We start from the raw sequence: 27,359 nt of genomic DNA, 5'->3' as shown, positions 1-27,359 counted from the left end.
ACTGAAAATTGTATAGCCTTTTTTTAATACACAAATTAATGACTTTTTGACTTCTAGCTTTAATAACTCGTTGAATGATAAATCACTTAGCACCTGGGAGCAAAAAAAAAAAAAAAATATATTGCTTTTTCAACGCCGAATTTATTCAAAGTAAAGGAAGAAGTTAAGTACTATGCACTTTATTTTCAATAGCAAAGCTAAATTTATGAAGTGTGTATATTTATCAAGATAGTAAAAGAAATCATAAGGGGGATAATCTATAACAGTGTTGGGAATAACTCTAACTTTGGCTGTTTGTGCAATGAAATTCATTAATAATATGTGGTTATTAAATTATTACTACTAATGAGTCTTCAGATTTCAGGCAAGAGTTTAAATTCTGACTGCGTGTTAGTTAAATTAAATTGATAGTGTATCAAATAAAATGAAGTAGTCATTTATCAACACATGGCTCAGAAGAAAACTTCGTAACCACGATTACAACACCAGTTCAAACAAAAGGCAGCATCACCCAACAATCTGACGAACCCACTACAGAAAATGGCGACTAAATCGCCATACTCAACCGCAACTAGCATAGCCAGGCAGAATATCACATGAAAACTGCAAGAAAAAGAAGCAAAAAATAACCTGGGGGGGGGGGGGAAGTTGAATAACTAGCCAGGAAGAGTTGCCGGCCTATGTCTTAGTTGTACGACTACAAAAATTCTTTGTTGTTCAGATCTCAAACCTCGGCATGTTAGAGAAGACAAAACTTTTGAATCCAAAGTCATTTCAAGACAGATGTTATGAGGACTAGTCGCATGATTGTCCACTAATTAATTACTCAGCAGGTGTGCCAAAACTTGAGTGGAACCCACAGGGAAGGGGAAAGAGAGGGAGCCCAAGACAGACCTGGAGACGGAGTCTTCTTGAAGAACTGAAGACAGAAGGTATATCATGGAAGGTTGTAAAATGGAAGGTTATGGTTGAGGACTTATTCAAAGTCAAGTCTACCAAAACTTGAGTGGAACCCCCAGGAAAGTTGAACGACAGGGTGCCCAAGACAGACCTAGGGGAGTCTTCTTGAACAACTGAATTCAGCAGGGATGTCTTGGGACTTCAAAATCAACATCCGGGGACAGGACAAAATGGAAGGTTTAAGTCTTATTTAAAGTCAAGTCTACCAAAACTAAATTCCGTCTTACTTTAAGCTACCTTTTTTTTTATTCCTCGGACAGATGAAGTACTCAATTTACTGTTTTTTATTGTGTTCTGCCTTTAGACGGGTGCAAAGATTGAGCATACACGTCTAGACTGTAGAGCCGGAATATTGGTCAGTGAACTATTAACAAAAACGATAACAACAATAAATTTCTATTTCATCAACTGTTGATTGACCTTGAGAATATTAAATAAAGTTCACGCCTGCCAAAAGTCAATCGGCGCCATCTTGCGCGCAGTGCTGTCTGTATTGATCTGTTGTAATCCAAATTTCATAGAAGAAATTTCCTGACAAAGCCCACAGTGGCGAGAGATCGATCATCGGGTCTTTGAGAGAAATCACTTCCTGATGTCGCCCACGGTGGGGTCCAGATGAGACCGATAAGACGCATTGTGCGCCCCATGTTAATGCCGTCAATCGATACGTTTGGTTTTTAAGACTATCAAATTGTGTTTATTTTCAATCAAAACTAATCGATCCATAGACGTAGGAGTGGGGGTAGCTGTATCACTTTTTACACGTTATTTCAGTGTGATATCCATAGTACCCCGTTGATGTCATTCCACTATTCACAGTATCTCATTGATGTCATCATAATATTCACATTTTGCACGTTCATGTCACCTAACTAAAATGTGTTGGTGTCACTCTACTATCCACAGTGTCACGTTGATGACAACCTCCTAAAAGTGTCAGCTTCACGACACCTTGGGTCACGTTGATTTCACCCATATATATATATATATATATATATATATATATATATATATATATATATATATATATATATATATATATATATATATATATATATATGTGTGTGTGTGTGTGTGTGTTTGTACCTTACCCCCTAACAATACCTGCCACCTAGCAATACAATCCCGTCCATTCAACAAACCCTAATCCTTACTCGTTAAACTACCATCCAACACATCTTAAATCGATTGCGTGTCTTCTTCTACAACGACACCTTAAAACTATACTGACTCTACTTCCCCTGTAAAGATAACGACCGACCCTCACCTTCACTTCTCCCACACTTTCTATGAAAGGAACCGTTGTGTGACCCGCTGTATCAGAACAATAAAAAATAACATGCATATAAACACATACAGTCAGATGTACAAACACATGCATGCATTCAGACAGACATACCAACACATTCATGCACACAGACATACATACATGCACTTAGACATACGTACATAGATGCACACAGACGTACATATATACACACAGACATACATGCATACAGACAGACATACATAATACACGCACATATATACATACACACATACATTCACACACATACATACACACACATACATACACACACACAAACATACATACATGCACCTTTGTTTCAGGCTACAGTGGTACCGTTTACAGGTTGTGTCATACATGACACGTGTTGTACATGGCTGACAGGACTCCTGACATTTCTTCCATACATACACCCTGCAATAGTTACTTACATATCTCCAGGTTAAGAGTTGCCAACTGCGCCCCCTCCTCTTCTGAACGTAAGCCTTATATTTACTTTAAAAAACGTTTTCAATTTGTTTTGCATGCCCTTTAAGAAAAGGACAAAAATATGTATTGTTCCTTATATACTATACTATGAGGTTAGTTCATGTGTAATGTATATTTTCCTTACACGTTTATAGATCTAGATTTCAACTCTACTCTCAGATGAGGTTTCAATACATCTATGCCAATTTGTGTTAAAAATACTCAGTACCATGAAGAGATACAAAGTCTCATTTCCTTAACGTTAAGCTGTGTGAGAAAAGGTTTAGTGTATGGCATGTAGCAATATCTGTCCAGACAAAGATCCATAATGACGTGATAGTGGTAGATAAAGAAGACTTTCACTGTATGTGTGATCAGGGTACAGGTGTTACCTGCAGGTTATATGTGTGATCAGGGTACGTGTGTTACCTGCAGGTTATATGTTATTCTTTTTTTACATTCATAAATCTCAGCCAATAAAAACCAGTTTTTGTGCATTTTATCAGACCATTTCACATCAGCTTTTGTGTTTATTACCTGTTTTTTTATGTGAGATCTTCGTGTTTTTTACGTGGGTTATGTATAAATGTCCTGTTGTTACTGTTTAGTTTTCTGTGTGGTTCGCCTTTAGCTTATGGCGTGTGTGTTATGTGTTACTGGTTTTTTAGATAATTTTTCCTCATGTAAACATAAGCTGCTTATAAATGCTTCCAACGTACCATAAATTAATCATCTATTTTCGAGTAAAAACTACTTCGCAAGGATTAAAAATCAAATATCCGACACAACTGTACACAGAAACTATAAAAACACAGTTGTGTATAAGCCGTAAAGTATGTGTTAGTCTGGTTCACCTCTGATCTTATAGGAAGACAAACATCTTCACCGTTTATTTGATAACAGGATGGGAAGCGTTTGAAGAAGGATCGCTGCTGCACATCGGTCCGCAGAAATAACACACATGGCGCGTCCGTATGTGAGCACTCATTACCCTTTGTGGGAAACGCCACGTCATAACTACCCCATACAGACATTCCTTCATACAAGTGTTGTGTCGTAACTACTTTACACATGCAGCTCTTCATAACTATTCCAACCAAATAGTGCGTTCAAAGTCAAAACTACTCCATATCAATTTAGCGGTCTATATAAATATAACTACATATATATATATATATATATATATATATATATATATATATATATATATATATATATATATATATATATATATATATATATCTGTGTGTGTGTGTGTGTGTGTGTGTGTGTGTGGAAAGGCTATATATATATATATATATATATATATATATATATCGACTATACATATTTGACAGTTATTAGACATAGTTTTGTCATATTAATTAAACACGTTGAGTTTTTCCTGTCATCAAATAAACGTATATTATGAAACACATACGATGTTATAGACTGACACGTGTACACCCCCTTACCCCCCTCCTCCACCCCATACCTTCCCTCTTCACTAAGCCACACTTCAAAATTCTAATTCCGTTTTAAAATACCAGGAGAAGTTTTTATGACAACAACCTCACAAAAAAGATAATTAAACCCAGAAATGATTGTTTAGACACGCTAATCCCATCCCTGAGCCGCTGAAGGCCGTAGCTCGGAGCAGACGTCAGCTGGTACACGTCCAAGCATATCCCCCCCCCCCCCCAATCAAATATCAATCACGTTGTGTCGTCTTTAGAGTTCTAAAATAAAATTAAACATGATCCTAGCTGTTGTATAAAAAAATATAAATTTTTAACATAATTCCTAGTTGTTGGTAAAAATATGTTGTGGTTGAGGAAAATTAATTTTTTTTTTAATATGAGCCTTGGTCGTAAATTTGATTAATTTAAAAAAAATTATAATGCTATTTATTTAATAACGCAAAACAAAGCTAAGCTTTTCAAGAGTACAATGGAATTAAGCGATTAAAAAATCTATCTTCCTGATTTAAATTATTTTTTTTTATTTCATGTTTTTACTTTTAATATATTATAACCTTTTTTAATAAGGGTCATGTTTCCTCTCCAGTCAATGTTTAATCTATAGTAATCACTGAATGTGCTGCGGGTGATTGCTTGTCATTATCTCAATACGGTCTGTCTATGCGTGTTTTTATGCGTGGTTGTATAATATGGGAGGTAACTGTAAGAGCTGTTATATGTGTATTTAGATTTGGATTTATTAAACATATACACATAGACATGTAGTGTATAAATAGTATATTTTTAAATTATGTATATAATATTTGTAAAATAATATCAAACTTCATCAGAACCAGATTTTCCTAACAAATATTTTGCTTTATTTAGTTTTACACACCATAATAATTGTACTTACAGAAGTATTATATCAAGAATTAAAAAGAATCAACTGTACTATATGGTGTTTGTTATAGTTTGTTCATTACAGTCACATGTCCTACAAAATTCCACATTGTTAAGACAGCAATCACTTTCACTTTACCTCTACCCCTCCCCCTCATTCAAGTGTGCCTTTTTTTTACCCCCATGACCCCTCCCTTTACTTGATTTCGATGTTTTTCACTAGCGCTGAATTTTTTTTTTTTTTTATTATCAGCATTGTAGGCCTACATATTGTTAAAACAAACAACCCATTGACTTTTCATTTGTAGAAATATTTCAGTTTTGATTACTGTTTGAAATTATGCCAATGATGTTGATGTAGATGCACTTGTTTTATATTGAAAATAAAGGTTTAAAAAAAAAAAAAAAATACAAACACCAACCCCCCCCCCCTCATTGAACAATTTTCTTTCCACTCACCACCCGGAGTCCTGACACTTTCATTTGACATTCACCCCTTTTACTGTTATCCCTTTCAATTTTTTATAATCACATACATGACATCATGTAAATATTTATTATGTACATTTGCAAAACCTTTCGCTTTCATTTGATGTTCGAAATTATGTAAAGAATTTGATGTTGATGTACTTGTTTTTAATACAAATAAAAGTATTCAATAAAAAAAAAAAAAAAAAAAAAAAAAAAAAAAAAAAAAAAAAAAAAAAGTAGACCCATTAGACCTGGGGTCGGCAACCTGCGGCTCGCGAGCCGCATGCGGCTCTTTTGATTTCGAGATGCGGCTCTCCAGCTCCTTGAACAAATACTAATAATCTTAATACAAAAATAAATATTTGAAATTTTAAAAATGTTAGTGGCTCTTTAAAACCAGGGAAATTTTGAAAATTGTAACCTTTGGCTCTTCCGCTTCAAAAGGTTGCCGACCCCTGCATTAGACTATTACTGACATAACACATGTGAATATCTTTTGTCTATACTCTATACTAAGATACACACGGACACACATGCATGTAAATATGTATATATATATATACTCACGTGTGTGTGAACTGTAGGTCCTACTTGTATTCTCTCAGTGCAAATTTCTACAAGAAAGAAAAGACAAAGATGTTGAGTGATATAATTTTTATAAAAATACTTTTTTTTTTATTATGTAACACAATAAAGCTTTTCTATTTTATAAAGTATAGAGTTTAAAAAAGGTATTGTTTAGCTAAATTTTAACAAATGATAGTATTGATAGACCATCACACCAACTCATGCACACTAACGCATATCTAAATCTACAATAATATACACTTTATATAACTATATAATATATATATATATATATATATATATATAGTTATATATATATATATATTTATATATATATATATATATATATATATATATATATGCATATGTGTGTATGTGTCTTATACACACACACACATATATATATATATATATATATAAAATATATATATATATATATATATATATATATATATATATATATATATATATATATATGGGGAGGCGATATTGGCCAATCCGCGTATTGGCCGACTTCGGGCTTTGACCGTAACATATATATATATATATATATATATATATATATATATATATATATATATATATATATATATATGGAGAGATAGGAGTCAATACGTTGGTATCTGACTCGTATCCACCGCGAAGCTGGGAGGGACAATAGGAAACAAATGTACGATAGGAGTCGTTGAGTCAGTGCTTGAGTCAAACTGTATGTGGCAGCAAGGTTAAGTATATGTCAACCACATAGACATATACTTCCGTGTTATCTGGATATGCTATTACTGGCATTTGAATGTAATATATGTATCGAACGGTTATTATATATGTATCGAACGTTTTCAGGCGTGTTTGTTCTAAGTGCAATCCATGCATGAGAAAACAAATCTCTCGAGTCAGTGAGTAGTTGGTAGACTGTACACACGTGATGGGGGGGTGAGACAGCTGGAGTCAGGGTAGTTAGGAGTCAGGGTAGTTAGGAGTCAGTGAGTAGTTGGTAGACTGTACACACGTGATGGTGGGCGAGACAGCTGGAGTGAGGGTAGTTAGGAGTCAGTGCGTCATGATTGACTAGTGTACATTGTGATGATGGGTGCAACAACAAGAATTAAACGTACATTAGGAGTCGAGCGTAAGTGCGTCAGTGCCTGTCTCGTGTACACTGTTATGGTGGGTACAGTGCGTCACTAACTGACTCCCACAATGGGTAGATCCAAGTATTGAGTGACTTATACCTCACCTTTAGAGCGAGATACTTTACATTCACCCAACGTAGACCCCGTTCTTAAGGCTACACATTGGCTACACGGTGGCTACACGGTGGCTACACGGTGGCTACACGGTGACTACACGGTGACTACACGGTGGCTACACGGTGCTAATGGTGACTACACGGTGGCTACACGGTGGTTACACGGTGGCTACACGGTGGCTACACGGTGGCTACACGGTGGCTACACGGTGGCTACACGGTGCTAATGGTGACTACACGGTGGCTACACGGTGGCTACACGGTGCTAATGGTGGCTACACGGTGGCTACACGGTGGCTACACGGTGGCTACATGGTGGCTACATGGTGGCTACACGGTGGCTACACGGTGGCTACACGGTGACTATAAGGTGGCTACACGGTGGCTACACGGTGGCTACACTGTGGCTACACGGTGGCTACACGGTGGCTACACGGTGCTAATGGTGACTACACGGTGGCTACACGGTGGCTACACGGTGGTTACACGGTGGCTACACGGTGGCTACACGTGCACGGTCAACCTGACACAGGGTACGGAAACATGTCACGTGACTCTACGGTCATGTTGTTCTAGATAGCTGACCCCCAGCCGCGGTCAACTCCACTCAAGGGACATAAAGGACATAACCGACGGCTGAATTCTTGCCAACTGTGATTTTATATGGTTATGTTGGGTGGTATGATATATGAATGTTCTATAGGGGTCAGTTAATACTTTATATAAAAAGAAGACAGTAATAAGTCATTGGTTTACAAGACAGTTCAGTTACATTAAATGAGAAGACAATTGCTCTAGAAAGAATATATATATATATATATATATATATATATATATATATATATATATATATATATATATATATATATATATATTTATATATATATATATATATATATATATAAATATATATATATATATATATATATATATATATATATATATATATATATATATATATAATTTGTTCTAATATGTTCAAGTAATGTATTTGGTCTAGAAAAAAGTTCATGTGTCTATGGTCAAGCGAACATGAAACCTGTAAAGCGGTCAACTATCTCTTTAACAAGTCTACAAAACTGTATGTTTTCACTTCAGCTACGCTCAAGCTACTTCAGGTAAAACAAAACAAAAAAGTATCGATCTCATAGAACATGAGGCGAAAATCAATACAATCACTAATACCTTGGGGCGACATCGAACTGCAACTTGACAGGGCATGTATAGCTGCACTGTCATTGTTCTGTTGGCTGGTTGTGTAGGAAGAATACAAGATAAGCACGAAATGCTTCGTCAAACAGAACGCACATTGTTTCAAGGCTAACGCGGATTATTTGCTCAAATAAAACGCACAATGTTTCAAGGCTAAGTCGGATTATTTGCTCAAATAAAACGCACATTTTTTCAAGGCTAAAGTGGATTATTTGGTCAAACAAAACGCACATTTTTTCAAGGCTAACGCTGATTATTTGCTCAAATAAAACGCACATTTTTTCAAGGCTAACCCGGATTATTTGCTCAAATAAAACGCACATTTTTTCAAGGCTAACGTGGATTATTTGGTCAAATAAAACGCACATTTTTTCAAGGCTAACCTGGATTATTTGCTCAAATAAAACGCACATTTTTTCAAGGCTAACCTGGATTATTTGCTCAAATAAAACGCACATTTTTTCAAGGCTAACCTGGATTATTTGCTCAAAAAAAACGCACATTTTTTCAAGGCTAAAATGGATTATTTGCTCAAATAAGACGCACGTTGTTGCACAATAAACATAGATCTAGTGTTTTATTTAATACGAAATTCATATTGTTGCTTAATAAGCACGTAGCCTTTTGTTGTACGAAACGCATAATGCTGCTTAATAAACATGAAGCCTTTGTTATATGACATTGATAATGTTGCATAATAGACACATAGCCTTTTGTTAAATGCGTAACGCTACACAATGCGAATCACGCTACACAGCGATACGTTTGAACACACATACACATAGACCTGGGAGCAATCAAAATAAAATGTTACTTTAGTAAGGCAAATACACGTTTTTAAAACTTATACAAACGATTTGTTAGTCAGTGTAATAGAAGCTTTAACAGGCCAACAAAAGGTAGCATTGGTAAGAAAAGTAGATGTAGATTTAGATGTACTTAGGCTAACAAAAGGTAGAATTGATGAGGGAAGTACAAGTAGGTAGAATTGGTGAGAAAAGTATGTAGATGTAATTAGGCTAACAAAATAATAGCGTTAGTGATGAAAGTAGACGTAGATGCAATTAGTCTAACAAAAACGTAGCATTGGTGATGAAAGTAAATGTAGATGCAACTAGGCTAATGAAAAGGTAGCATTGGGGATGAAAGTAGAAGTGTCAACTAATAAAAACAGTGCGGCTATTGTAGATGTAATTAGCCTAACGATGAATAGACTAGATTAGTGAAATCATACGTTTTGACCACATGCCCACTTTACCAGACACCAGATAGATTTGTGCTGAAGAAGACATCAGGTATGTACACATGTTAGTATGGAGTGGGCAAAGGGACATTCTACTGAGTGATTCGAACTCGAGACTTTAGGGTTAACATTCTAGCGTACTTTCTCTATGCCACGTCGTACCATTACAAGATAGGGTAATCCAAACTAATTTATATTTTATCACCGTTAGCAATTCTGAAAGACACCAAACACTAGACTTGTTTTCCAAGTGTGGGTTTTCAATAAAAAATCAACAAAGATACGTGTGTGTTCCCTGCAAGAGACTTAACGAATACATGTCGGGAATACAGCACACAGGGATTGGAATAATCCATAGCCAGAGGAAATATTTTATGACTGGTATTCCCGGCACGTTCAAATAAATGACTCTACAGATTCCGATGGCTAGGATAAGGAGCGATAACCCAGCCAGATTACGCGTATACAAATTCGCACCGAGAGTTATTGGATCTGTCGAGTTATGGAAATGTTTTATTAAGCACCAATCCAAATTGGAAACAGTAGCGGCGCGGTGTTGGTGATCGAGGTGGCGGATGGAACGAGAGATTTGATTGGTTAAAATGATGTTGAATTGAATTTACTCTTTTCTTTTCATTTTAAGGAAACTATTTTGTTCTATAGCAGAGATCTAAGCACGGCAGTAAATAGGTTAGGTTTAGTGTACCATAAGTTGTCGAGTTAAGGTTTGATTTTGGGGGGAGGGGCAGGTGTTTTTGTTTAAAATACAAAAGACAATATATAACAATTTATAATTTAAAGGAAATGGTTATGGTAATTTGAAAACCTCAACACAATTTCTCAAAATTCTCAATTATCTTAACAAAATTTGAAATAAAAATAAAAAATCAAGTGCATTTTTTAAAAAAAATGGAATGTTTAGCGATATAAATATGAAATTGAGTGTTGGGAAAGTTTCAATCAAGGCTGATATTGATACGACGATATGACGTCAGCGTGACGTCAGCATTATGTCAGCTTGCCAAACTGCACCATAAATTTCTTTACATTTGAATTAAAGTACATCTTAATGGAATTATTTACACAAGTTATTTAGATTTATTTAATTGCTTCCTTATTCAAAGCAGATGAAGACAGGCAGAAAGTTAAAGTATTTAGGCAGAAAAAATCGGAGCACAAAGAAAAAAATCTTATTTCATCTAATTAACATAATTAATTCCAAAATACTGCTGCAGCCGCTATTTATGTCATGCGCGAGTCTCCTATTTAGCAGGCGTTAACCCGTGGGTCATCTGCCGCCATTGTTACCCTGGGGTCTCAGACTGTCCGGCACCCACGGGCTAAGAGAAGAATATTTTCCCATCAGGGCTTCAGACGGCAGAATTGAAGAGGCAGGTTGATACAGTCAGCCTGCCCAGCAGTCTATTCAACTCGTCGTCCCGGGGGTGGGGTGGGGGGTTGAGGAGGGGGGGGGGGGGGGGTTTGTCAGAGCTTTCGTGTCTGGATGGCGATTTTTTAATTGTGGTAGAGATATTTTAAGAGTGCTTTCTAATTTTATGGTAGAGATATTTTATAGAATGGAACGTAACTTAGTGACTGAGATAATTTAAAGAATCAAATCTAATTTTATGGTAGAGAAGTTTAAATAATCCCTTTTAAATTAGTGATAAAGATATTTTATAAATTCAAAAAAGCCTATTTCTCTTTACTACTAATAGCGATGTTTGAAAATCTGAGTATCCCATTTATCTTTATTGTGCATTATCGATATTTTCCATAATAAAAAAAAAACCCATATCTCTTGGTTGTGTTATGATCATATTTCCTAAACTAAAGAAACCAATTTCTTGTGATTGTGATAAAGATATTTCTTGTAGTTAATCAGCCCAAAAAGTGATGCATTTGGTAGCTGCCGCCCTAGACTGACCGGAGCTATAATTTTTATATTAGCCCCTCCCACCCCTTCACCTACCCTCCTTATGCCTCACCCGTACACTCCACATAACTGCAGGAGTTACACGAGTGTATACTACAGTGTAGGAGTACACATAACCTACTGAAGTAATATGTGTACCGACACAGTGGGGCAGGATGTGTACACAGGGCCTACTGAAGTAATACGTGTAGGGACATAGTGCGTGCGTGTGTGGAGGGGGGGGGGGGGGGGTGAAAGTAAGTTTTTGGGTGGGAGATACCATAATTTAAAATAGCATTAGATAATTTATGAAAGACATAGGAATGCGACGCAACTGGTAAAACTACAAAATATTTTTTTTAAAGTAATCGCAAAATGCGGGTGGTCTTAACATCTGTAAATCTGACACACATTTTCCAACTTACCATCTAGACGAGTACTGAATCGATTCGTGTAAAACATGCATTGACCCACACGCGCCTCTATTGTAGCACACACAGAAAGTATGATATCACTTAAATTTCAAACAAAGCCTCAGTCGACCCCTCGCCACCGCCCCCCCCCCCCCCACACACACACACAACGTTTGCTGTAGCGGAAGTAAGATGCCGCACGTCTGTCCCGTTCCACCACATTGGGTCCCCACAAGTTCAATGTATTCATTTGTTCACGTTATGTTATTTTATCAAACCAATCTGCTGCACTAGACAAGGGAAAAAACGATATTGATCTTCTTTTAAGTTATCGATTGAGCTATCTCTGGGTGATGTAGCATACACCTTTCAGCGGAATAAAAAGAACCATGTTAATGTTAAATATATGTGTCTGTTTGTGTGTGTGTGTGTGTGTGCGTGTGTGTGTGTATAAGCACCGGACCTCCCCCCCCCCCACGGCAATCGTCCGCCCCTCCCATGGCACTGCCCCCCCCCCCCCCCGATACTAGTCCGCACCTCTCCAGATGCTAGACACACCTCTCTTAGTCTTGACAAAAATCTCGATTTTTACTTTCTCGTATATACGAAGTATAGAGAAAGTCTTGTAATCGTGCACAAAAAAAATTGAGATTTTTACAAATCTCACTGATACGGAAAAACATAATTTTGCAATCTTGTCCGTATGTCTGTTTTGTGTGTGTAAGCACGATAACTTGAGTACCGTTACAGCTAGGTTGATGAAATTTTATATATAAGTATTTTATCAAAATCGTAAATTCGTATCAACTTTTGAGCGATTTCCTATAACAGGAAGTGGTACTTTTTCTATTTGAATTTTTCAAAAACCTATAACTTGAGTACTATTTCTGATAGATAAATGAAATTTCACATGTAAGTAAAAGATCTAATTCTCTACCTTCTGTCATATTTTTAGTAATTTCCGTTGATCGGAAGTGCTAATTTACGCTATTTCCGATTTTTAAAAAATCTAATGTAAATTTATTAAGTACCAATAATATTCCGCACTATTATGCACATTTTATTTGATTTGTAATTCTTTTGTCTACCAGATTTTATTCTATTTTTAAAACTTTAAGTATTTAAAATGGATTAAAATTCATGTCTATATCCCGAGTTCCCATAACCTGTTTTTTTTATATAAGAATATTCGAGAAAGTTTAGGGGAGATCACTCCCGGTTTATTTTGCAAAGTCTTCAAGTAATACATTTTAAGTATGTTTTGTGTGGCTAAATTAACTAAATAATTCACGCTAGGCTGATTTTTTATTTCGTTGCTAGCAGAATTAAAATTTTGGAATTGGTGGAAGAATTCTCACCACATAGCGTTCTAGCAGTGGTTACAATTTGAAATTATTTTAAGCTTTGGTAAAAACAAAATTAAACTGAATCAGATTTTTCTCACGTGACTCAACGGTTTTATTCCAGCCCACACCACAACAGTAGGCCTATATAGCCATTAAGATCTTCAAACAATTTTTAAAAAATGAGACAAATAAAACCGGCTTTAGCTGGGCAAAACAATAAGATAATACCAACATATCAAGTAAGCCTATATTTTGTGTAGGTAATAATGTTTTCTTTGTTTCGTTTCTATATATTTGATACGTTTATTGTTTTAAAGTTTTTTTTTATAAAATGTATTATTTATATGAAAGGGCGTAGAGAGCAAGATAAGGTAACTCTAGCTGAGGGTTACCGCCCCCGCCTCAATAAACTGTGTAAAGCAATATGTATATATATAAACATTTGCAATCATCAAATCTATGGAATCGTATTGTTAAAAGACGGTGTGATTTTAAAGGGTTAACTTACACCTGTTTGTTTTTAATGCTTTGCAATTTTAAGTGAAATGTAATTCTCGGATTTAAAAATCCGGTTTTATTAGCTTCTAGCTCTAGATTAACATTTGAAGCGCTGATTTAATGACCGACATATAATGTATACATATATATATATATATATATATATATATATATATATATATATATATATATATATATATATATATATATATATATATATATATATATGTGCGTGTGTATGTGTGTTTGTGTGTGTGTGTGTGTGTCTCTGTTTTAGACTAGTTCTAGTTCTATAGATGTTTTTACATCTGATCGTTAAGGTTCTTAAAAATTAAGATTATATTTTCAAACCTGACGGTCCATTGTGTAGATGAAGTAGAGTTTATAAGTTTTATGTGACTCGAGCTTTGTACCCATTGAGCATTGTAATCCGAAATGTGTAAGACAGAACTGTGATGGCTATAGTCTGGAGTTGTTTAATCAGTGCAGACGGCGCAAAGAGAACGCAAGCTTATCACGTATGCTTTGTAACATTTCGAAGGTTGAATATGTTAAAATAGATTTGTGTCTCCGTCCTAATTTTTTTTAATCATGTGGAGTAAAGCTGAAAGGGAATTCCTAAAAAAAATAATTCCTAAAAAAAAGATAATTCCTAAAAAAAAGATAATTCCTAAAAAAAAGATAATTCCTAAAAAAAAATACAGCCGCGGAGTAATCTCAGGCTGTGGTAAATCACACGTTTTGTGTGGGGACAAATCACACATTTTAGCGCCGGAGAAAATCACACCTTTTGTGGTGCTATCTGAGATAGCCACGATCCGGTTCTTACGAGCCGGTCTCATCCAATTATCAGAATCAGAAATAAGGTAATTAGATACCCCTCTCTCTAGCACCAATTAATTTAAGTAAACATATACGTTGTAATACAAAAAAAAAAAAAAAAAACAAAGAAGAAAAACCTCTTAAAATAGCTTTCAAGAAATTTTTGGGATATGTCTGTTGAGATCTAACTGAAAATTGAGACAATTTTTCTTATGTGGTTGTTTTTCCGTGTGGGTATTGAATTAACGTAGAAATCGAACATAAGGGAAATTTCACTACTCGATAAGTGAAAAAATTTCAATGAATGTTCCTATCGAGGGAATGAACTTAAAGTTGCGTCCCTTCCATGTTACACAATTATTATTATCTCCCTTTTTTTCTATTTTCTGTTCCGCTCGTTACAAAATGTCTGATGAAACATGATTAATAGTCAATAACATGGGCAAAGGGAGATTACTAATTTGATCAGTTCGGTGAGGTCGTTTGAGTTTGTGGCGGTCATCCAATGTTTGTGTTCGTTGGCCCTTTCATCGTGCGTGTTGGGGGTGTATTATCTGACGCACCCCCACTCCACGCAACCCCCTCACCTACATCCAGATGCAGCACAATTCAGAGCATAATGCAGAAATATTAAAGATGTTGAGAATCATATACATAATACAGAAAATATCCCCACATCACTAACTTACCCATAATTACCCAATTAAGAGTTTATTTAAACCATAACCCATTAATGTAAACATCAATTAAGCACCCCATCGCCTTTATAGCAAGTTGTAATTTGATACTATTGAAACCGTTTGTAATTTTTAAAATAAATATAATAGAAAACAAATCATTTGGTTTGAAGCAGTTTTAAAACATTAAGCAAAAAATAATGTAAACGTATGTAACACAGCTTTATACTATCCGGCCAATACAAACATTATATTAAAATGATCCACATATGTAACATATAATAAGTCAGCAGAGCTTCTTCCAGGCATCTCTTCAGGCTGAGCCCCCCCCCCCCCCTTCCGAAGAAGGTCTACCGCCCCCCCCCCCCCTCCCGAACGAGATAGAATTTATATACTAAATATGTACTTTGACTAGTGTCCGCCCCCCCCCCCGGACAAATTAGACCGCCCCCCCTCCCAAAAAAATATCAGGTGCCCCTTCCCCCCCCCCCCACCTGGAGAAAAAAGTCTGGAAGAAACACTGTAAGTGAGCCACCCCATTTAACAAGTGCCAAATATGTTACGATACATGCATCCTAAATAATAAAGTACAACATCACTGGCCGAGTGAGAAAAAAAAAGAGAATGAGAATCTAAGGTACAAATGGTTGGGGGTGGGGGTTCTATAGTCCTACACCACTCTCTAATTAGCCCTCAAAAAGCATATATATATATATATATATATATATATATATATATATATATATATATATATATATATATATATATATATATATATATATATATATATATATATATATATACAGATTGACGGCCAGAGAGTTAATGAAGTGACAGACGGTCACAATTACACAGAAGAGATGGATGTTCGAAATTATACAAATATGACAGACGGGCAAAGCTTTAAGGTAGCAGCGACACCCATAACTATATTGAAATGACAGACGGCCAAAGCTTTAAGGTAGCAGCGACACCCATAACTATATTGAAATGACAGACGGCCAAATCCGTGAAGATGTCATAGACGGCCATAGCCTTGAGGTAGACCCGGACGGCCAAAACCTTGAGGTAGAACTGGACGGCCAAAACCTTGAGGTAGAACTGGACGGCCATAACCTTGAGGTAGAACTGGACGGCCATAACCTTGAGGTAGAACTGGACGGCCATAACCTTGAGGTAGAACTAGACGGCCATAACCTTGAGGTAGAACTGGACGGCCAAAACTTTGAGGTAGAACTGGACGGCCATAACCTTGAGGTAGAACTGGACGGCCATAACCTTGAGGTAGAACTGGACGGCCATAACCTTGAGGTAGAACTGGACGGCCATAACCTTGAGGTAGAACTGGACGGCCATAACCTTGAGGTAGAACTGGACGGCCAGAAGCCCGAGCTACTAATGACGCAAGACAGCCGTGATACCCAGGCAGCTCCCCCGGAGGTGTTAGCGATATTGGACAAGAAAGTCAACATAGTCACGTGACATTAGGTGACCCCCCCCCCCCCACCCCCTCTAGTCTGGCCACGGTAGAGCTTCATCTCATATTCAAGATCATAATCTGCGCCGTGTAATATGGAGGCCAGAGGATACGAGCCGGGTAGATTTATAGGCAAGCGTCCGTACTAATGGAATACGTTCGAACGATTCTTTTAATAATCGCTGGCGTGTTTCTCGTTTACAGCTTGAAAGTTCGATAGACTTCACGTAGTTTTTGTATGGATTAAGTTACTGAAGGAGTGGTAGGATTTTCTTTGCGCGATGCTTCTGGTCAAAGAGAAGTCTACATAACTAGCTAGTTAATGCATACATAAACTACTACATTCTAAGTCACTTAATAGATAAATCACTACATTAAAAAATTAGCTAAAATAAAAAACATCACTTCCTTCAGAGTTTCTTTCAGACATACATTTATACATATATATATATATATATATATATATATATATATATATATATATATATATATATATATATATATATATATATATATATATATATATATAGCGTCTTTATGTACAAAACCACAAGTGCATTTTAAAATTAACGCCCATATCTGTTAGAGCTAATAGATGAACATAAAACTACTTTCGACTGGAATGATTATATTGCTAGATTTGTCTATAACTGGGTACATGAAAAACAGGAAGCCCCTTACCGTAAGCCTCTTAATTTATTTATAATATGAATCAAACAGCCAGGGAGTTGCCATGTCGGCATGCGATGGAAAAAGCGGCGGCTCTCGACCAGCCTACTTAACTCGTTTGTCTCCCTTTTAGAGCCTGATGATGGGAGTTGCGTCCCTTTGGTTTGGAAGTTGTGTTGCATCTCCCAGAATTCCCTTTGCGCGAGTCGTATCTAAGCACTTCCTCTCTCGAGATCAGGAGAATGTTGAATGCTCGTGGAGCACTTTGTAATCTAAATTTAGCTTTTCTCTTCTTTATATTATAACTTAATGAGGGGAAAATAGAAAAAAAATCAACTAAATAGACTTTTTTGGACTTTATTTTCCGTTTCTAATTTTTCTACATGAAAAAATATTAGAAAAAGAAACAGGACAGATAATAAAAATATGCTTGTCTTTACACTGAGACACTCACTTCACGTGAATTATACATGGATTTCCTTTTACAAAACACGGCACTTTGCATTTGACCGAATGCTACCGTTGTTCAATTAATGATGTCATGTCAGACCTTTATAACACAACATTTTTATGGCATTTAATAATAATTTTAACATTTAAATACAGGCAAATTGACAAACGCGCTTATGAAAACATGTAGGCCTACACAATTTTCAGTTTGTTAATATACTCTTGAAATTTGTTTTAAAAAACTTTAAAAGTAAAAATCAACGTACTGTAATAGACGGAAGTAACTATATATATATATATATATATATATATATATATATATATATATATATATATATATATATATATATATATATATATTTATTTATTTATTTATTTATATTTATATATATATATATATATAAATCTGAGTGGTATTGACATGTATTGATTTGTAAATCAGACAGACATATTTAAGTCGTGTACTTTGATGTACTGGCTGTACCAGTGTTGCAGCTGTAGAAAGCCATGATCTATTGTCTCTACTTCTTCACTCATCAACATACTATGACAGAAAATATTCTCCACTAAAATTAAGTGTAAACAAATTAAGTGCCTAATTTGTTTATTGCTTCAAATCATGTCTTACATTGGCTAGTCTGGAGCACAAAGTGGCACCACTGTAATGGCACATTGAGGTCGGGTGATACCCAGAGCGACAATTATAGGTACAATCCCCCCATATATATATATATATATATATATATATATATATATATATATATATATATATATATATATATATATATATATATATATATGCCTATCTCCCTCCCTATCTCTCTCTCTCTCTCTCTCTCTCTCTCTCTCTCTCTCTCTAATATATATATATATATACATATATATATATATATATATATATATATATATATATATATATATATATATATATATATATATATATATATATATATGTGTGTGTGTGTGTGTGTGTGTGTGTGTGTGTGTGTGTGTGTGTGTGTGTGTGTGTGTGTAACGCTCTAAATAGCAGTCTCAGATATGCAGCTAAATGGAAAATGTGAGCGCATATGCGCGCCTAAGTTAATTACTTCTCGTGTTTTATTTACGAGATGAGTTCAATGCTCTATGTCGGCGTGTTATTTTTACGTGTTTTTTAAAGTGCAATAACGAGTTACAAATTAGCTAAAAAAAATTGATTTTCCAGAAATTGACAGGCGAGTATAATGTTTTGAGTTAACGTCAGGTTTTGGGTAGGTTTATGAGCAGTGTTGTAAGAGTATGTGTTAGTGATAAGTGATAATGAGACTTGTTTCAAAAATAAAATAATTGTATTTCATAATTAGGAGCTTTCAGTAGAAAGTACCTGGTTTCAGAGGCGCCTCGAGGGGGGGGGGGGGGGGGTGACACCAGATGGGGGAGGGGGGGGGGGTGACACCAAGGCAAAAATAGCAAAATATATACAGAAAAATGATAATTCCACTTAATTAAATGATTAATTAGATTGAGTAAAAAAGTCTTTAGTAATAAAATTAAATACATCTAGAAAAAAATGTGAATATATATACACATGTATATACACATACTTTCAAGTGTGTATGGAGAATATATATATATAAATATATATATATATATATATATATATATGTATATATATATATATATATATATATATATATATATATATATATATTCTAATAAATAACTAGTAATTTATAATGGTTTTATTACCAATTTTTTTTTTCTTCATCGATCTAAATCCTATCCGGACCAACCCAGAGTTAGTGTAAATCAATATCGGTGATCAGTATTGACCACTTATGGGATCCCTAGTTTGGAGTGTTATTATCTTTAGAACTTGAGAAGGTCCCATTAAGTTATTTGAACAAACATTCACAGGTCAAGTTGCCGGGTGCACGCAGGTACAAACTGCACTTCCTGTACCTGGGTAAATACCTGGTGCTTGAAAACATCGGTCATGGTCTGTTCATGCCGGCTAAAGGTTCATGGTCTGTTCTTGCCGGCTAAATGTTCATGGTCTGGTCGTGCCGGCAAAAAGTAAACGTAAATGGTCTAACGTGCCGGCAAAAAGGTACATTGGTTGTGCCGGAAAACATGTACATTGGTCGTGCCGGCAAACAGGTACATTGGTCGTGCCGGCAAACAGGTACATTGGTCGTGCCGGCAAACAGGTACATTGGTCGTGCCGGCAAACAGGTACATTGGTCGTGCCGGCAAACAGGTACATTGGTCGTGCCGGCAAACAGGTACATTGGTCGTGCCGGTAAACAGGTACATTGGTCGTGCCGGCAAACAGGTACATTGGTCGTGCCGGCAAACAGGTACATTGGTCGTGCCGGAAACAGGTACATTGGTCGTGCCGGTAAACAGGTACATTGGTCGTGGCGGCAAACAGGTACATTGGTCGTGCCGGCAAACAGGTACATTGGTCGTGCCGGCAACAGGTACATTGGTCGTGCCGGCAAACAGGTACATTGGTCGTGCCGGCAACAGGTACATTGGTCGTGCCGGTAAACAGGTACATTGGTCGTGCCGGCAACAGGTACATTGGTCGTGCCGGCAAACAGGTACATTGGTCGTGCCGGCAACAGGTACATTGGTCGTGCCGGTAAACAGGTACATGGTCTGGTCGTACCTGGTCCCAATGGTGCCAGACACGAACGCCCCACCTGACGGTACCTGTGTAAAACAAACTCACGTGCTCGTCATATTCGCCAGTCCAGTAGCTGATTAATTCCCGCCATATGCCACGTGCTCGACCGACACCAGTCGAGCTTGTTTTAATTACTTGCAGTAACGAGCCGAGAGAGGAAAAAATTCCACTTGGAACATTGTCAACATTTTTTATCCAGATTTTTTGTCATGTTAAACCGTAGCAGTGGAGTTTAAAGTTGCATGGAGTTGTTTTTTTTTTTCATCATAACTAACTGTCTTGTTTTTCTGTTGTGCTTTTTTGAGCGAGGTTTTTATTTTGTTTTTTTTTTAATATAGTTTTAGCATTATTCTAAAACTATTTAGAATAACAGAAAGAACATTACAATCTTTTTTGTGAATATTTAAATTACGAAAGTGAGTATTCCATTACATAGTTTGAGGATCGACCATTTGCATATTTTTATCTAATTGAGCACATGTAAAATGTAAACACTTATTTTAGCTGATGCCATGTTAGAGAGCTAGACTGCTAACCCGTAAGTCTCAAGTTCGAATCCGGGTCCAAGTGAATAGATCACAGTGAGTCCACCTAGCTCTAATGGACACCTAACTCAGGCTAAGTAACAGCGGTTGGGCATAGAAACAAAAATAACACATATAAGACTAATTACTCAAAATGGTTCGAAAGTTCGTAGGGACTCAAGCATCAGTTGAGAGCTATTGATATAATCGTCCTCGGAATATCACACTTGAGAATAATTGAATTTTTTTCTTACATCTTTACATTTGTCTGATCACATTTTTATAGAGAAATTGTAATTGTATTAACAATTAGTTTATCCATCTTTAAGAAGCTATTAATATAAACAATAAGAAAAGTATTTAAGGCCTGATATATATATATATATATATATATATATATACACACACACACATATATATATATATATATATATATATATATATATATATATATATATATATATATATATATATATATATATATATATATATATATGTATATATATATATATACTTAAACTTATAAAAATATAAAAGTTGAAACTTTATCTGAAACGGCATAAAAATGCTCCTTTATATTTCTTTTAAATGCGTTTTTTTAAAAGAATACGTCTGACATAATAGATTCGGTTTAAATTAAAACATTTTATTTACATCCTAGCTAGAGTAAATAATTGAACGGCTTTTAATCTTGAATGCATCAAGGTAAAACAGGAAACTATAAACGGGTTTTCTAAAAAAAAATATATTTAAATATCACTCAGTTTCAGTTGACTAAGGCATCTAAACCCAACTATAGAATATATTGAACATTTTACCGAAGTCTATTATAAATGTATGTCCTTTTGATTTTCATGATTGGGCTATTAATGTTGGGGTTGGATTTCTATTTTGTACATAAAATATTTTAAGGAATTAAATTGAATAAAATCAAAAACGATTCGTTATGTAACTTAAATTATGAACTGGTATGTCATCTTAATAGTAATAGTGTATGTTGTTATTTGAGGTAACGAATGTATGTGTCTGGTTTACCGGGAAATATTCACATATTGTTTGGGAATAGCGCGGTCACACCTCGCATGGATTCGCATTTAAATCTTGGTGTACGTATACTTGCGATACTTACGATACATACATTATGTTAAACCCACGTACATATATGTTCACAGTACGTGGATGTGTTTACACAACACGAGTGATAATGTTCACATCAAGTACACATGTGTATACACCTCGTACAGATATGTACACACCATTACATTATGTACACACCACGTTCAGATGTTTAGCCTGCATGTATGTAGTGGTTTGTACATATTTCGTACACACCATGTATATATTTGTACACAACACGTACATATACACCCCACATACATGCATATATGTACACTCCACTACATATAAGTACACTCCAAGTATATGTTTGTACACACTACGTACAGATATGTACACGTGCATATATGTACACACTGCTACATATATGTACATACAAAACATTTATGTACACACCACTATATATATGTAAACAACACTACATATATGTACAGACCACAACATATATGTAAAAACCACTACATATATGTACACAGCACTACATATACACGTATATATTTATACACGCCACTACATACTTGTAAACGCCACTACATATATGTACACCACTTTCAGATGTGTTGTCTACATGTATGGTGTGTACATATCTTTGTACACATCACTACATACATGTACACGCCACTATACATATGTGTCCAGACCACGTATAGATTTGTACACACCACAACACATATGCACACAAACAGAAGCATCTGGCAAAAGCTGATAAAAACATCCCGTCCCGCCCCCCTCCCAGCCCCACCCATCTGTTCTACCATCGGTCCCATCTGTTCTACCATCGGTCCCATCTGTTCTACCATCGGTCCCATCTATTGTACCATCGGTCCCATCTGTTGTACCATCGGTCCCATCTGTTGTACCATCGGTCCCATCTGTTCTACCATCGGTCCCATCTGTTCTACCATCGGTCCCATCTGTTCTACCATCGGTCCCATCTGTTCTACCATCGGTCCCATCTGTTCTACCATCGGTCCCATCTGTTCTACCATCGGTCCCATCTGTTCTACCATCGGTCCCATCTGTTCTACCATCGGTCCCATCTGTTCTACCATCGGTCCCATCTGTTCTACCATCGGTCCCATCTGTTCTACCATCGGTCCCATCTGTTGTACCATCGGTCCCATCTGTTGTACCATCGGTCCCATCTGTTGTACCATCGGTCCCATCTGTTGTACCATCGGTCCCATCTGTTGTACCATCGGTCCCATCTGTTGTACCATCGGTCCCATCTGTTGTACCATCGGTCCCATCTGTTGTACCATCGGTCCCATCTGTTGTACCATCGGTCCCATCTGTTGTACCATCGGTCCCATCTGTTGTACCATCGGTCCAATCTGTTGTACCATCGGTCCCATCTATTGTACCATCGGTCCCATCTGTTGTACCATCGGTCCCATCTGTTGTACCATCGGTCCCATCTGTTGTACCATCGGTCCCATCTGTTGTACCATCGGTCCCATCTGTTGTACCATCGGTCCCATCTGTTCTACCATCGGTCCCATCTGTTGTACCATCGGTCCCATCTGTTCTACCATCGGTCCCATCTGTTGTACCATCGGTCCCATCTGTTCTACCATCGGTCCCATCTGTTGTACCATCGGTCCCATCTGTTCTACCATCGGTCCCATCTGTTCTACCATCGGTCCCATCTGTTCTACCATCGGTCCCATCTGTTGTACCATCGGTCCCATCTGTTCTACCATCGGTCCCATCTGTTCTACCATCGGTCCCATCTGTTCTACCATCGGTCCCATCTGTTCTACCATCGGTCCCATCTGTTCTACCATCGGTCCCATCTGTTCTACCATCGGTCCCATCTGTTCACTCTAGTACCATCCGGGCGGAAATTCTGCTGGTGCCAACAGAAGGACAACCCTTCCGAGCGACTATGCACTATAAGTGGACCTAAGGGAAATAACTTTTATCAAATAAAACTCGCCCAGGAGAGCTCTTCACAGTGCTGTGGAATGGAGATGAAATAAACCCCCGACTGTTCAGACGCTGCTCAACTTGAAATTATTCTCGCAAATTTTTTTAAGATTAATTTCTTCGACATCGGCGACTGCGTGAAAGGCGGTGTAAGAAATTTACATTTGTGTACAGCCTCATTCTCGCGGAATCTCTGAGCCGTCGAGACCGATGGCTCCTTGCTCTAGTCATTGACTGGCCGCAGGATGGCTGGCTCAGATCTCGTTCTGTCGTCTCGGAAAGTCTCGTCACTTCACGTCCACTCGCGGGCGTCTTCTCGCCCATTTTGAATGGCTATCAACGTCAAATTGACCAATACCCGTTTCTACTTTTTAAGAACACTTTCTGATGAACGAGAGCTTGTTTTGCTTTTAAAAAAACATATGCATAACTTTAACTTTGGTTTGATTTTCAAATATTTCTTAAAAATTTGATTCCGTAACATGTTTTTATCTGGAGTAATTATAAACAGGACATAAGGCATATAAAATAATCAGAAAAATGAATCAACAATTAAACTTCGACATATATTAATTTAATTACATGAATTGTGAATAAAGTTTTTATTTTTAAAAGAATCTATTGTGTAATCTGCAGTCAATGTATTTTCTTTTTCCTTATAATGAGTACATTTATTTTCCACAACAAAAATAGCTGACCTATTACAAATCTTTGTTCAAGTGATTTATCGCAAGTTAAGTATTCTTGACATTTGGTAATTCAACAATGACAAGTTCAAGATATCTCTTGACATTTGAGAGTACTACAAAAACATGCCAGCATTAAACAACGAATTAAGAAAAGCTTGTGCGAGATTTTTTTTTCTCCAATTAGCTCCGCTTTGTTTACGTTTACAATAGGTAGGAGGTGTCGTCTGCAAAAAGATCTGAAGACGTGAGACCGAACGTCAAAGAAATCGTGACCCGCTGTTGATGGGTTTGAAGGGGGGTGATGTTTCTGGCAATTAGTGTTTGAAGTCGACGATAAAAGCCGACGTGTGTTGAGGTAGGGGGAAAACGTACGAGTGTTGAAGATTATTTTTTTTAAACAAGCGCTCATTTTGCTGTCTGTGTGATGTAAGATAGGGGGAAAAAATGGTAATCTAATTTAGGATGTTTTATTTAGGTGATCAGTCATAAGGGGATGCTAGGCTGCAGCAGACATACTTCCTGTCACCTGATCAGAATCAGCCAATGAAAATAAACTAAACGAGAGATGGGGGTAAAAGACCATATCTAGAAAGTTTATAAAAGAGAGGGAAAAAAATTGTCATAAAGTTTATCCACGGGAATCTATCCACTCACTTAGTCGAGCAACAAAGACAGGATATCATACACGGCTAACATAAAACAAGGAACTTAATTACATATATAAATGGATTGATTGTATAAGCAAATCAATGTGATGAATAAAACAATGCTTTAGCTGTTCCTGTCTTATATCGTACATCAAACACTGTATCAGACGTCATACATGCACACGATACAAACAATAGAAGAACGTACGGAAGTTGTTTATTTAAACTTATGTGTTTAGCCAGATTGTAATCAAAGATATTATATTGACATAACTTTAAGAGCAATTTTAATCCTAGTGTTATCGGACTTGAAATCGCTGAAGGCATTGTTCAGACGCAAAGTGGTTCATTATAAGGAAAACAGAAGTAGGTATCGACTAGGGTATAATTTAGGTAACGTTTTATATACTTAATGTTACATGTATGTAAACATTGAACATTCGTATTTGTTAAGGGTTCAAGGATTATAAATAGGTTTGTTTGTTTTTCAACATTTTTAGATTGAGTTCTTTAGAATGATAATGTATGTAACTGTATAGGCCTAAATATATGTAAGTGAACGCGTATATATATACGTATATATATATATATATATATATATATATATATATATATATATATATATATATATATATACAGAGAGAGAGAGAGAGAGAGAGAGATAGATAGAGCTATATAAATTCACAGCAAAAGTTTAAGATCAATCACCATTATGCTAATAACGCAATCAATGACAGCTGGAATAGGACAGACAAAAACCATTATCTAGTTAATGACAGGATAAGATATTAGACAAAACATTTCTCCAATCGAACTCAATCCCTGGCTGACAGTAACCTTCACCTTCAACACTATACTGAAATCATATCACGTGACATCTAGTTCACCGAGTACTTCGTTGAACCCCCAACTTCCCTCCACCCACCCCCCGTCCCCAAAATAGAAACAAACGAATTCCAAAATAAATAGTTCCGAACAAATTCGAATTATCCTGGGTTTATTTTCTTGAGCCGCCAGCATTCAATCCTCCCACGGTTGTGAAGTGGTGGCTGTACACAGTTAGTGAAGATCAGCTCGAAACGTTGTTCTGCTGTCATTCAAGTCTTGCTCTAGGCGACATGCGCGCAGGAATTTTTTTGCTTTACAAGTGAACACAGCGCACATACATCTATTTTAACGTTGTAAATACAGTTTGTTGAGGTTTAAATACACAAACTAACGCCGGATTGGTGGCTATCTGGAAGACGGAGATGTGACAATAGGAGAAGTTTAAGAAATATAGGAAGGTTTAAAAGTGGCAGAATACTGAAAGAGCTTAAGACGGAAGAGATGTGAAAATGGGAGGAGTTTAAGAAACAGAGGGAGGTTTAAGAAGTGGTAGAATACTGGGAGGAGCTTATTGCTCAAGAGGTGTAAAAATGGGATGAGTTTAAGAAACAGAGGGAGGTTTAACAAGTGGCAGAATGCTAGGAAGAGCTTAAGACGTAAGAGATGTGAAAATCGGAGGAGCTTAAGAAACAGAGGGAGGTTTAAGAAGTGGCAGAATACTGGGAGGAGCTTAAGGCGGAAGACATGTAAAATTGGGAGGAGTTCAAGAAATAGAGGAAGGTTTTTAAGAGACAGATTGCTTGGAAGAGCTGATGTGAAAAAGGGAGGAGTTTAAGAAACAGGCGAGTTTAAGAAGTAAGTGACAGATTACTGGAAACAACCAAAAAG

General features: G+C 36.5%; 2 protein-coding genes across 3 annotated transcripts in view; both read right to left on the bottom strand.

The window, feature by feature from the left end:
* Positions 1-27,359, bottom strand: part of LOC131927452 (allatostatin-A receptor-like) — a 224,993-nt gene that overhangs the window by 160,590 nt on the left and 37,044 nt on the right. For both annotated transcript variants that reach the window (XM_059283139.1, XM_059283140.1), the window contains exon 3: positions 6,097-6,143. The gene's annotated coding sequence lies outside the window, so the exon portion shown is untranslated. The remainder of the gene's footprint in view (positions 1-6,096; positions 6,144-27,359) is intronic.
* The window catches only part of LOC131927451 (papilin-like), a gene marked incomplete at its 5' end in the record, with an annotated part of 49,454 nt that continues 43,179 nt past the window's right edge, over positions 21,085-27,359 (bottom strand). The window contains 2 exons of the mRNA XM_059283138.1: positions 21,085-21,095; positions 23,197-24,174. Coding sequence (XP_059139121.1) covers positions 21,085-21,095; positions 23,197-24,174 — 989 coding nt within the window. The remainder of the gene's footprint in view (positions 21,096-23,196; positions 24,175-27,359) is intronic.

This window comes from Physella acuta, unplaced genomic scaffold (assembly GCF_028476545.2).
Source record: "Physella acuta isolate Inbredline_101_S28 unplaced genomic scaffold, ASM2847654v3 ptg001402l, whole genome shotgun sequence".
In the NCBI taxonomy this organism is placed as follows: domain Eukaryota; kingdom Metazoa; phylum Mollusca; class Gastropoda; family Physidae; genus Physella; species Physella acuta.
Note: the sequence above shows the minus strand (reverse complement) of the source record. Positions and strands in the feature narration are given on the sequence as shown.